Below are 14,638 nucleotides of genomic sequence, written 5' to 3' on the forward strand. Positions count from 1 at the left end.
AACTCATATAGACTTGGCCTTGTGTTGTAGGTTAACTATGTATCTCTTTCTCTCTGTCCCTGTGTATGTAGGAGCGTGGTGGGATGATGGCTCTAACTGAAGTGTACTGTCTGGTAAACCGAGCTAGGGGTATGGAGGTGAGCTGAGGACACTCACTCACTCACACACACACACACACACACATATACACACACACATATACACACACACTGACACGGCATCTTTAGCTTTGCTGTGCGTTCAAGGTTTCTTTTTACAGTCTATGGTGCGAAGAAAACTGTTCAGACACGGTGACCTGAGCTGATTGGCCAGCGGTAGGAATATAGGTGCACTTGATTTGCTCTCTGGGCCAGCTGGGTAGGCAGAGTTCTACCTTCAGACACATTTAAAATGGTTCAAAATAAGGAATACTTTACCTTTCTGGTGCTTGGGGCAACTGAATCAAGTGCTCCTACCGCCAACAGCGTTAAACAAAATTTGTTTTTTTAAAAAAGGAACGCAATGGTTTATCGTTGTTTTTTTTCCTTTCCAGAAATGTTTGATGATTGACTAGTCAGTAACCCTAACCCTAACCCTTTGGCGGATCGACCAGTCGGTGACCACTGAGTTACAGCCTCTGTGTGGCAAGTTATTATTAAGAGATAAATCAAACTAATCGATGGAAGAATTAAAATGACAGAACTAAAAGTTGAGAGAAGGACAGGCTACAACACCAACAGCCAACAGGTAGACTGTTCCTTAATAACATGGATGGAGTTGTTATTGTCCCCCCCCCCCATGAGGAAATCTGGGATCTGTATCCGTCTGGTCCCCCCCCATGAGGAAATCTGGGATCTGTCTCCATCTGGTCCCCCCCCATGAGGAAATCTGGGATCTGTCTCCACCTGGTCCCCCCCCATGAGGAAATCTGGGATCTGTCTCCATCTGGTCCCCCCCCATGAGGAAATCTGGTATCTGTCTCCATCTGGTCCCCCCCCATGAGGAAATCTGGTATCTGTCTCCATCTGGTCCCCCCCCATGAGGAAATCTGGGATCTGTATCCGTCTGGTCTGTTCCATGAGGAAATCTGGGAGGATTATATCAAAGATGAGACAAATGTTCACCTGCCCCTTTAAGGGCAGGAGGTTACTGTGATAACGAGTCATGTTTGTGAGATTGAGTCCGACTGGTACAAGCGTTAGCTTCTCTTCGCTAGCAACTCAAATATAGAAAAACAACCTAGCTTGAACAAAACAATGTATTTAGCCCAACAACAAAAAAAACTTCAGTAGATTTTCCTTTCAAGTAAATGTAAGACAACTTTTATACGTGTGTGTGCAGGAGCTTCTAAAAAAAATAATTATTTTACTCAGTACTTCCAAGTGCGAAGTGGGTTATATAGGATTCATAGTTCTTTGATTCATTTACCAGCTATGAAACAAAATGGCAGAAATACTTTGAAAACAGCTACTGCAGCATTTATTTAACTATAAATGTGATCATACTTGACTTTTTATTCACAAATGCGAATTAAATGCTCACACTGTGGAGCCCTGCCCGCCTGCCAACGTGGCTGCTGAAATAGACACCAATGCCAAAATCTGCCTGCATTTGGCAGGTGTTCATTTTAGGCCTTGTGCTAGGGGACAATAAAAATGGCCACTCTAAAATGTGCAGTTTTGTCACACAACACAATGCCACAGATGTCTCACATTTTGAGGGAGTGTGCAATTGGCATCCTGACTACAGGAATGTTCACCAGAGCGAATTGACTTCCACATCCTGCTTCTTCACCTGTTGGGGGTCGTCTGAGACCAGCCACCTGGACAGCTGATGAAACTGTGGGTTTTGCACAACTGAAGAATTTCTAAACAAAACTGTCAGAAACCGTCTCAGGGAAGCGCACCTGCGTGCTCGTTGTCCTCACCAGGGTCTTGACCTGACAGCAGTTCGACGTCGTAACCGACTTCAGTGGGAAAATGCTCACCATCGATGGCCACTGGAACGCTGGAGAAGTCTGCTCTTCACGGATGAATTCCGGTTTCAAATGCACCGGGATATTGGCGGGAACTGGAACATGCTGTCAGACCGTGTGCGCCCCATGGTGGCGGTGGGGTTATGGTATGGGGCGGGCATAAGCTACGGACAACGAAGATAATTGCATTTTTACCAATGGCAATTTTGAATGCACAGAGATGTCGTGATGAGATCCTGAGGCCCATTGTCGTGCCCTTCATCCTCCTCCATCACCTCGTGTTTCAGCATGATAATGCACGACCCCATGTCACAAGGATCTGAACACAATTCCTGGAAGCTGAAAATGTCCCAGTTCTTCCATGGCCTGCATACTCATCAGATATGTCACCACATTGAGCATGTTTGGGATGCTCTGGATCGACGTGTACGACATCATGTTCCAGTTCCCGCCAATATCCAGGAACTTCACACAGCCATTGAAGAGGAGTGGGACAACATTCCCCAGGCCACAATCAACAGCCTGATCAACTCTATTTGAAGGAGATGTGTCGCGCTGCATGAGGCAAATGGTGGTCACACCAGATACTGACTGGTTCTCTGATCCACTCCCCTACCTTTTTTTAAGGTATCTTTGACGGATGTGCATTTGTATTCCCAGTCATGTGAAATCCATAGATTAGGACCTAATGAATTTAGTTAATTCCTAATATGAACTGTAGCTCAGGAAAATCTTTGAAATTGTTGCGTTTTTATATTTTTGTTCAGTGTTACATTTTTATAAACAATAGCTCCCTATCTTTATTGTTCTCTCCCCTCTTTTCTTACTCCTCTCTCCTCTTTTCCCGCTTCTCTCTCGTCCTCTCCCCTCTTTTCCCGCTCCTCTCTCGTCCTCTCGTCCTCTCTCCCCTCTTCTCTCTCGTCCTCTCTCCCCTCTTCTCTCTCGTCCTCTCTCCCCTCTTCTCTCTCGTCCTCTCTCCCCTCTTCTCTCTCGTCCTCTCTCCCCTCTTCTCTCTCGTCCTCTCTCCCCTCTTTTCCCGCTCCTCTCTCGTCCTCTCTCCCCTCTTTTCTCTCGTCCTCTCTCCCCTCTTCTCTCTCGCTCCTCTCTCCCCTCTTCTCTCTCTCCTCTCTCCCATCTTCTCTCTCGTCCTCTCTCCCCTCTTCTCTCTCGTCCTCTCTCCCCTCTTTTCCCGCTCCTCTCTCCCATCTCCTCTTTCCCGCTCCTCTCTCGTCCTCTCTCCCATCTTTTCCCGCTCCTCTCTCCCATCTTTTCCCGCTCCTCTCTCGTCCTCTCTCCTCTCTCCCCTCTTCTTTCTCGTCCTCTCTCCCCTCTTCTCTCTCGTCCCCTCTCTCCCCTCTGGTTTTTCCCGCTCCTCTCTCGTCCTCTCTCCTCTCTCCCCTCTTCTCTCTCGTCCTCTCTCCCCTCTTCTCTCTCGTCCTCTCTCCCCTCTTCTCTCTCGTCCTCTCCCCTCTTCTCTCTCGTCCCCTCTTCTCTCTCGTCCCCTCTTCTCTCTCGTCCCCTCTCCTCTCTCGTCCCCTCTCCTCTCTCGTCCCCTCTCCTCTCTCGTCCTCTTTCCTCCTCTCTCCCCTTCTCTCCCCTTCTCTCCCCACTTCTCTCTCCCCTCTTCTCTTCTCTCCCCTCTTCTCTCTCATCCTCTCCTCTCTCCTCTCTCGTCCTCTCCTCTTAGCTGCTGTCTCCAGAGGATTTGGTGAATGCCTGTAAGCTGTTTGAGTCGCTGAAGCTACCACTGAGGTCAGTGTGTGTGTGTGTGTGTGTCATAGAGGAATCGGCCGAGCTCTTCCTGTTTGACTTCCTGTTGTTGGAGGCTGTTTCCTGTGGCCGTGTCACTTCCTGCCCCTTCCCAGAGATTCAAAAGAAAACAGAGAACTCAGACTCAGGCCACTTTCCAATTGTTACCTTATTTCCTATATAGTGCACTACTTTTAACCAGGGCCCATAGGGTTGTTTTCAAAAGTAGTGCACTATATAGGGAATGGGGTGCCGTTTGGGACTCATGCCTGGTCCGTCTACTTGCTTAAAATGAAAACCTACTGACTCTGTGTTAGAGCAACAGGAAAACCGTTGTAGTTGAACAACTGTCTAAAAGACAGACTGTCTTCTACGATCCTCACTGTGTTACTTTACCAACTCCCTGTTAAACTTCATTCTTTTCATTTTAACTCTGTTTCCATCACCCCCTTCCCTCTTTCTCCCCCTTTTTTATATCTTCTACTCTCCCACCCTCCGTCCCCCCTCTCCCTTCTTCTCCTCTCTCTCCCACGCCGTCCCCTCTCTCCCTCCATCCCCTCTCCCTCATCCCCCTCTCTCTCCCTCCGTCCCCATCTCCCTCCTTCCCCTTTCTCTAGCTCTCTCTCTCTCTCTCTCTCCCTCTCTCTCTCTCTCTCTCTTCCATCCCCATCTCCCTTCTTTCTCTCCCTCCCTCCGTCCCCTTTCTCTCTCCCTCCCTCCATCTCCCTTCTTCCTTCTCTTTCTCTCCCTCCGTCCCCCCTCTCCCTTCTTCTCCTCTCTCTCCCCCTCCGTCCCCCTTCCGTCCCCCTCTCTCCCTCCATCCCCCTCTCTCTCCCTCCATCCCCCTCTCTCTCCCTCCGTCCCCATCTCCCTCCTTCCCCTTTCTCTCGCTCTCTCTCTCTCTCTCTCTCATCCCCATCTCCCTTCTTTCTCTCTCTCCCTCCCTCCGTCCCCTTTCTCTCTCCCTCCGTCCGTCCCCCTCTCTCTCTCTCTCTCTCTCTCCATCCTCTCTTTCTCTCTCCCTCCCTCCGTCCCATCTTCCTTCTCTTTCTCTTCTCTCTCCCTCCCTCCGTCCCCTCTCCCTCGTCCCCTTTCTCTCTCCCTCCGTCCGTCGCCCCCTCTCTCTCTCCCTCCGTCCCCATCTCCCTCCCCTCTTCTCTCTCCCTCCCTCCGTCCCCCCTCTCTCCCTCCCTCCGTCCCCCATCTCCCTCCTTTCTCTCTCCCTCCTCCCCCTCTCTCTTTCCCTCCATCCCCATCTCCCTTCTTCCTTCTCTTTCTCTCTCTCCCTCCGTCCCCATCTCCCTCTTTCTCTCTCCCTCCTCCTCCCCTCTCTCTTTCTCTCTCCCTCCCTCCGTCCCCATCTCCTCTTCCTTCTCTTTCTCTCTCCCTCCCTCCGTCCCCATCTCCCTCCTTTCTCTCTCCCTCCCTCCATCCCCATCTCCCTCCTTTCTCTCTCCCTCCGTCCGTCCCCCCCCTCTCTCTCTCTCCAGGTTGCGTGTCTTCGACAGTGGTGTGATGGTGGTTCAGCTGCAGTCCCACAGTGAGGAGGAGATGATCTCCTCGGCCCTGGACAACGTAAGAATCACCATCACTTTTATTCACCAAGAACATTTGCCCAGAATGACACAGTGAGTTGGTGCTGCTACTGATAGACAAATTAGAGGAATTGGACCTTGGGGGGGGGGGCTTTCCAACCCGGACCCAATATGCATCAATACATTTTTTTTAAATATTAAGTTTGTTCCCGAACAAACCAGAGGACAACTACACCCGTTCCATATAGACCTGGTTGGATCCAGACCCGTTTTACGATCCGGGTGAGGGAAGCAGCAGAAAAATAATATATATTTTTTTAAGCTACTTTATTAAGCGGAGCTGATAAAAGCGTGAGAGGAGGGAGAGAGAGGTGCCGATCTCTAAAGATCGGCTATGAAAAAGCCAACTGACACTTACTCTTGTGTTACTGACTGACTTCATTTATGAACATTTGAACATCTTGGCCATGTGCTGTTATAATCTCCACCCGGCACAGCCAGAAGAGGACTGGCCACCCCTCATAGCCTGGTTCCTCTCTAGGTTTCTTCCTAAGGTTTTGGCCTTTCTAGGGGAGTTTTTCCTAGCCACCGTGCTTCCTCACCTGCATTGCTTGCTGTTTGGGGGTTTTAGGCTGGGTTTCTGTACAGCACTTTGAGATATCAGCTGATGTAAGAAGGGCTGTATAAATACATTTGATTTGAAATTTGATTTAGTAGGCCGGGGAGGGGCCATACTGTGAGGGAGTGACACAGGGAACAGGGAGAGAGAGACAGCAACCGACCAAGCCGACTCGCACTATAGCAGACTAATAGCTGCCTAGGTTATTCATCATCCAATATGATTACGTAGTACCTGTCTTGACTGCATCAAACCGGGAGAAGCTAGTTAAGCTAGCTAACTGGGGTAATTGAGGATGCAGTGACCGGGAGAAGCTAGTTAAGCTAGCTAACTGGGGTAATTGAGGATGCAGTGACCGGGAGAAGCTAGTTAAGCTAGCTAACTGGGGTAATTGAGACTGAAGTGACCGGGAGAAGCTAGTTAAGCTAGCTAACTGGGGTAATTGAGGACGCAGTGACCGGGAGAAGCTAGTTAAGCTAGCTAACTGAGGTAATTGAGACTGCAGTGACCGGGAGAAGCTAGTTAAGCTAGCTAACTGGGGTAATTGAGGCTGCAGTGACTGGGAGAAGCTAGTTAAGCTAGCTAACTGGGGTAATTGAGGATGCAGTGCATGCCTTTCTCATCCTACAGTTACAAATAACTCCATTCAGAATATTAAGTAGAAGCCTACCTGTTGACTCTTGGTCGCTGTTAGCTGTCCTTCTCCTTTATCTTTTAATGCCGTCATATTAATTCCATCTTCCACTGATTAGATATCTCGTAATTTACCACACGGAGGCTCTGTGACTGTAGCCTATTGTCGCTTTGGTGACTTCTTTATTTATTTTTATTTCACCTTTATTTAACCAGGTAGGCTAGTTGAGAACAAGTTCTTATTTACAACTGCGACCTGGCCAAGACAAGACAAAGCAAAGCAGTTCGACAACATACAACAACACAGAGTTACACATGGAGTAAAACAAACATACAGTCAATAATACAGTAGAACAAAAGAAAACAAAAAGTCTATATACAGTGAGTGCAAATGAGGCAAGTTAAGGCAATAAATAGGCCATGGTGGCGAAGTAATTACAATATAGCAATTAAACACTGGAATGGTAGATGTGCAGAAGATGAATGTGCAAGTAGAGATACTGGGGTGCAAAGGAGCAAGATAAATAAATAAATACAGTATGGGGATGAGGTAGGTAGTTGATGGGCTGTTTACAGATGGGCTATGTACAGGTGCAGTGATCTGTGAGCTGCTCTGACAGCTGGTGCTTAAAGTTAGTGAGGGAGATATGAGTCTTCAGCTACAGTGATTTTTTTTTTAGTAGTTCGTTCCAGTCATTGGCAGCAGAGAACTGGAAGGAAAGGTGGCCAAAGGAGGAATTGGCTTTGGGGTGACCAGTGAGATATACGATATATTCTGATTGGCCAACGACAAACTACACACTCCACTCTCGTGAAAAGCAAGAGCAGCAGCATAAATTATACCATGTCTCTGTCTCTCTACTGCAGCAGTCACGTTTGGATCTGTACGGGTCCTTCCGGACAAGTCAGTTAAAATTACACATACCCGTGACAATATATATTTTTTAAATACAATTATTTTATTATTATGAACACAACAAATACAAAAACAGAAATATACAAACTAAAGTATATAAACCTCACATAAGGGGTATTACATATCCAGATACATTTTCAATTTGTCAAAAAGTCTTATGGTGCGTTTTTGCTTTTTATTTTTTATTTGTTTATACTTACTGATAAAATTTAAATATTATTTAAGACATTATCTTAAATAATGTGAAAAGGGGTTTGTTCTCCGTCCACTTCATTTCATGGATAAACAATCTTCCGTGAAAGATGAACAATGAAAGTTAAAATCAGGTTCAATATAATTTGGATCAAAATAAAACATAATATCTGAGACATTAACAGTCGTTTCTTATTAAAATAAAATCTTCTAACTCAAAAATATCTTCTAACTCCAAAATCTTCTGACATAAGAACAGTCCTCAAAAATAAATGGTCAAGCGTCTCTGGGGTCACAACCACAAAATACACATTTGTTATCAATAGCTATTTAGAATCTGTGTATAATGAAAGGTCCTTACAGGGTAGATTCTATGAATGAGTTTGTATGGATACTTTCTTTCACCTTATTAGATGTACAATATTTGCCAGACAACAACGAGACGTTGTTCCAGTTCACTTGTCCTAAGGGCTGTATTCCGATACATTTTAGCAGAGGGAATAGTAACATATTGACAACGTTTTCTTGTTTACATGTAAAGTTTAAAAATGTCAATTCCTTCTAGTTGTATTGAGGCTACAAAATCGTCAACGGTTGCACTTGGAGTATTGTTATATCCTCCTAAAAGAAGAATAGCACCTATTTAGGGACAGCTCTAACAACAATTAGATACTCCTCAGGAGTGAATGTAACATTGTGTGTTCTCATAAATTCTGGATAATCATATAGTTGTCCGTCATTATTCAATAATTGTTTTAACCCAGATAATGTTGTTATCAAACCAGTTCTGGAAAAACAAAGACTTGTTTTTGTATTTTATGTCTTTATTATTACAGATTGTATACCTATGTGGGGAAAAAATTGTGTTTTGTACATTAGAAGTACTTGTTTATGAAAGTTTGCAAGCTTAATAGGGATTTTACCCAAATCAAAGTTGCATTTTAGTAAGAATTCTTGACCACCAATCAGTTGGAATATTAAATCAGGGATTAAATTCCAAATGCAAATCCTCATTTCTTAAATAGTTTTTCTATCCATTTAATCTTAAAGATTATATTAGAGGTTTTAAAATCCAGAGCATTCAACCCTCCTTCACTTTGGGTGATACATATTACCGCTTTTCTTAAATAATGAGGTTTATTCCTCCATATGAAGTTAAATCATTTTAGTATCAACCATTTTAGTTACTTGACAGAGGAACATCCAAGACAAGGGAGGTAATAAACTAATCTGCACAGACCTTCAGATTTTGACAAAAGTACACGTCCAGATAAAGAAAGATCTCTTTCCAATTTTCTCAACAATATGAGAGAAATTTAAGTTGGTCCTTTTTTCTTTCTGATCTTTGCTAACTTTAATACATTTAATACACCATATATGTGATCACATCTTTTACAGGGATATTACATACTGAGTTAAAGTTGCATCTTTTCAATGCAAATAATTCACATTTCCTAATGTTCAGAGATAAACCTGATTTCATGTGAGAAGGCATTAATACACTCAATAGCCTTCCTGGCTTCATTATGATCTTTCAAAAAAGGGTGGCGTCGTCGGACAATTGAACATTTTATCTTGCATCTGAATACCCCTAAAACTATCCTTATTGGTATGAAGTGTCATAACACCCCTAAAACTATCCTTATTGATATGAAGTGTCATAACACCCCTAAAACTATCCTTATTGATATGAAGTGTCATAACACCCCTAAAACTATCCTTATTGATATGAAGTGTCATAACACCCCTAAAACTATCCTTATTGATATGAAGTGTCATAACACCCCTAAAACTATCCTTATTGATATGAAGTGTCATAACAGCCCTAACACTATCCTTATTGATATGAAGTGCCGTAACTTGTGTGACAAATAAGAAAGGAGAAATTGGACGTCCCTGTTTAATTCCACGTCTAATGTTGAATCTCTGTGAACTGCCATGGGATAATTTAACAGAGCTGTTACTATTAATGTAAAGTGTCTTAATTACACTTTGAAAATATTGGACCAAAACCCCCCCCCAAAAAAATCTCAAAAATAACAATGTTCAACTGTATCAAAAGCCTTGTAAAAGTCTACAAATCAAATAAAGCCATCTTCCATAATGTGCTCATTGTAATCAAGTCCAATACTAGTCGAATATTATTACATATTATTGTATGTCTGCCCTTCATAAAACCAGACTGGGTATCGTCAATGATTTGGTCAAGACCTTTAAGTCTTTCTATAAAGAGGGATGCAAGTAGCTTTCCATCATTGTTCATCAATGTGATTTGGTCTCCAATTTTCTAACATCATAGAATCTTTGTTTTGGTTTGGTGATTACGGAAATAAGGCCTTGTGTCATAGAAACAAGGCAGGACCCCCTAAATCAATTACCTCCTTAAAAACATTACATATAAATTAAACAATTATCCTCCTGAAAATATTTATAGATCTCACTGATAAGGCCATCATTCCCTGGAGATTCGTTCTCTTTTAACTTGCTGATACATTTTTACATGTTTTTTTCATTAATTAATATAAATTAATTTCATCACAATACTTTTTGGGAGGCTTCATCTATGAATTCTGCGTTCATCTTCGACTATCACATCAGTCATATATCATATCAGTCATATATCATATCATATATCATATACCATATCAGTCATCATATCATATATCATATCAGTCATATCAGTCATCATATCATATCAGTCATATCATATATCATATCATATATCCTATCATATATCATATATCATATCATATATCATATCCTATCATATATCATATCATATATCATATCATATATCCTATCATATATCATATCAGTCATATCATATATCATATCATATATCCTATCATATATCATATCAGTCATATCAGTCATCATATCATATACCATATCATATACCATATCATATACCATATCATATATCATATCATATACCATATCATATATCATATCATATATCATATCATATATCATATCATATATCCTATCATATATCCTATCAGTCATATCAGTCATCATATCATATACCATATCATATATCATATCATATATCCTATCATATATCCTATCAGTCATATCAGTCATCATATCATATACCATATCATATATCATATCATATACCATATCATATATCATATCATATATCATATCATATATCATATCATATATCCTATCATATATCCTATCAGTCATATCAGTCATCATATCATATACCATATCATATACCATATCATATATCATATCATATATCATATCATATATCATATCATATACCATATCATATACCATATCATATATCATATCATATACCATATCATATACCATATCATATATCATATCATATATCATATCATATATCATATCATATACCATATCATATACCATATCATATATCATATCATATATCATATCAGTCATATCATATATCATATCATATATCATATCAGTCATATCAGTCATCATATCATATACCATATCATATATCCTATCATATATCATATCATATATCATATCATATACCATATCAGTCATATCATATACCATATCATATACCATATCATATATCATATCATATACCATATCATATACCATATCATATATCATATATCATATCATATATCATATCATATATCCTATCATATATCCTATCATATATCATATCATATATCATATCATATATCATATCATATACCATATCATATATCATATCATATGGGATACGACCCAGACCCATGACATTTGTTTTCATTCTGCATCCGGACCAACTCGGGTGGATCATGAATACCGATAAGAAAAATGGAATTACAGACATGTCTCTATAGTAACTACTGACTTACTGTAACCATGGCTCTATAGTAACTACTGACTTACGGTAACCATGGCTCTATAGTAACTACTGACTTACTGTAAGCCTGTCTCTATAGTAACTACTGACTTACTGTAACCATGGCTCTATAGTAACTACTGACTTACTGTAAGCCTGTCTCTATAGTAACTACTGACTTACGGTAACCATGGCTTTATAGTAACTACTGACTTACTGTAACCATGTCTCTATAGTAACTACTGACTTACTGTAACCATGGCTCTATAGTAACTACTGACTTACTGTAACCATGGCTCTATAGTAACTACTGACTTACTGTAAGCCTGTCTCTATAGTAACTACTGACTTACGGTAACCATGGCTTTATAGTAACTACTGACTTACTGTAACCATGGCTCTATAGTAACTACTGACTTACTGTAACATGTGTAACCATGGCTCTATAGTAACTACTGACTTACTGTAACCATGTCTCTATAGTAACTACTGACTTACTGTAACCATGGCTCTATAGTAACTACTGACTTACTGTAACCATGGCTCTATAGTAACTACTGACTTACTGTAACCATGGCTCTATAGTAACTACTGACTTACTGTAACCATGGCTCTATAGTAACTACTGACTTACTGTAACCATGGCTCTATAGTAACTACTGACTTACTGTAACCATGGCTCTATAGTAACTACTGACTTACTGTAACCATGGCTCTATAGTAACTACTGACTTACTGTAACCATGGCTCTATAGTAACTACTGACTTACTGTAACCATGGCTCTATAGTAACTACTGACTTACTGTAAGCCTGTCTCTATAGTAACTACTGACTTACGGTAACCATGGCTTTATAGTAACTACTGACTTACTGTAACCATGGCTCTATAGTAACTACTGACTTACTGTAACATGTGTAACCATGGCTCTATAGTAACTACTGACTTACTGTAACCATGGCTCTATAGTAACTACTGACTTACTGTAACCATGGCTCTATAGTAACTACTGACTTACTGTAACCATGTCTCTATAGTAACTACTGACTTACTGTAACCATGGCTCTATAGTAACTACTGACTTACTGTAACCATGTCTCTATAGTAACTACTGACTTACTGTAACCATGGCTCTATAGTAACTACTGACTTACTGTAACCATGGCTCTATAGTAACTACTGACTTACTGTAACCATGGCTCTATAGTAACTACTGACTTACTGTAACCATGGCTCTATAGTAACTACTGACTTACTGTAACCATGGCTCTATAGTAACTACTGACTTACTGTAACCATGGCTCTATAGTAACTACTGACTTACTGTAACCATGGCTCTATAGTAACTACTGACTTACTGTAACCATGGCTCTATAGTAACTACTGACTTACTGTAACCATGGCTCTATAGTAACTACTGACTTACTGTAACCATGGCTCTATAGTAACTACTGACTTACTGTAACCATGGCTCTATAGTAACTACTGACTTACTGTAACCATGGCTCTATAGTAACTACTGACTTACTGTAACCATGGCTCTATAGTAACTACTGACTTACTGTAACCATGGCTCTATAGTAACTACTGACTTACTGTAACCATGGCTTTATAGTAACTACTGACTTACTGTAACCATGACTCTATAGTAACTACTGACTTACTGTAACCATGGCTCTATAGTAACTACTGACTTACTGTAACCATGGCTCTATAGTAACTACTGACTTACTGTAACCATGGCTGTATAGTAACTACTGACTTACTGTAACCATGGCTCTATAGTAACTACTGACTTACTGTAACTATGGCTCTATAGTAACTACTGACTTACTGTAACCATGTCTCTATAGTAACTACTGACTTACTGTAACCATGGCTCTATAGTAACTACTGACTTACTGTAACCATGGCTCTATAGTAACTACTGACTTACTGTAACCATGGCTCTATAGTAACTACTGACTTACTGTAACCATGGCTCTATAGTAACTACTGACTTACTGTAACCATGGCTCTATAGTAACTACTGACTTACTGTAACCATGGCTCTATAGTAACTACTGACTTACTGTAACCATGGCTTTATAGTAACTACTGACTTACTGTAACCATGGCTTTATAGTAACTACTGACTTACTGTAACCAGCCAAACACAATGTGACTTTGTATACTCTCTCCCTCCCTACTCATCTCTCTCTCTCTCTCTCTCTCTCTCTCTCTCTCCCCTCTCTCTCCCTCTCTCTCCCTCCCTACTCATCTCTCTCTCCCTACTCATCTCTCTCTCCCTACTCATCTCTCTCTCCCTCCCTACTCATCTCTCTCTCCCTACTCATCTCTCTCTCTCTCTCTCTCTCTCTCCCCCTCTCTCTCCCCCTCTCTCTCCCTCTCTCTCCCTCCCTACTCATCTCTCTCTCCCTACTCATCTCTCTCTCCCTACTCATCTCTCTCTCCCTCCCTACTCATCTCTCTCTCCCTACTCATCTCTCTCTCTCTCTCTCTCTCTCTCCCCCTCTCTCTCCCTCTCTCTCCCTCCCTACTCATCTCTCTCTCCCTACTCATCTCTCTCTCTCCCTACTCATCTCTCTCTCTCTCCCTACTCATCTCTCTCTCCCTCCCTACTCATCTCTCTCTCCCTCCCTACTCATCTCTCTCCCTCCCTACTCATCTCTCTCCCCCTACTCATCTCTCTCTCCCACCCTACTCATCTGTCTCCCTCCCTCCCGTAGGTAACTGATAAAGGCTCTCTGACAGCTGAGGAGTTTGCCAAGCTGCTCGGTCTCTCTGTTCTTCTGTCTAAAGAAAGGTAGGTAGCACCACTCACTCTCTAGTCCCTGACTGGATATAGAACTACAACTCCCATCGTCACCCACTGGATTGAACTACAGCTGTCTGATTGTTGTTGATAATACACTACATGACCAGAAGTATGTGGACACTTGTTCGTCAAACATCTCATTCCAAAATCATAGGTGGCAGGTAGCCTAGTGGTTAGAGCGGAGGGGCGGCAGGTAGCCTAGTGGTTAGAGTGGAGGGGCGGCAGGTAGCCTAGTGGTTAGAGTGGAGGGGCGGCAGGTAGCCTATTGGTTAGAGTGGAGGGGAGGCAGGTAGCCTAGTGGTTAGAGTGGAGGGGCGGCAGGTAGCCTAGTGGTTAGAGTGGAGGGGCGGCAGGTAACCTAGTGGTTAGAGAGGAGGGGAGGCAGGTAGCCTAGTGGTTA

General features: G+C 42.1%; 1 protein-coding gene across 2 annotated transcripts in view; it reads left to right on the forward strand.

Moving 5' to 3' along the window:
• The window catches only part of vps36 (vacuolar protein sorting 36 homolog), a 35,262-nt gene that overhangs the window by 17,001 nt on the left and 3,623 nt on the right, over positions 1 to 14,638 (forward strand). For both annotated transcript variants that reach the window (XM_045688850.1, NM_001173780.1), the window contains 4 exon segments: positions 72 to 137; positions 3,642 to 3,706; positions 5,194 to 5,278; positions 14,150 to 14,226. In XM_045688850.1, the coding sequence (XP_045544806.1) occupies positions 72 to 137; positions 3,642 to 3,706; positions 5,194 to 5,278; positions 14,150 to 14,226 (293 nt within the window).

The sequence above is a fragment of the Salmo salar genome, chromosome ssa11, assembly GCF_905237065.1.
Source record: "Salmo salar chromosome ssa11, Ssal_v3.1, whole genome shotgun sequence".
NCBI classification, from domain to species: Eukaryota; Metazoa; Chordata; class Actinopteri; order Salmoniformes; family Salmonidae; genus Salmo; species Salmo salar.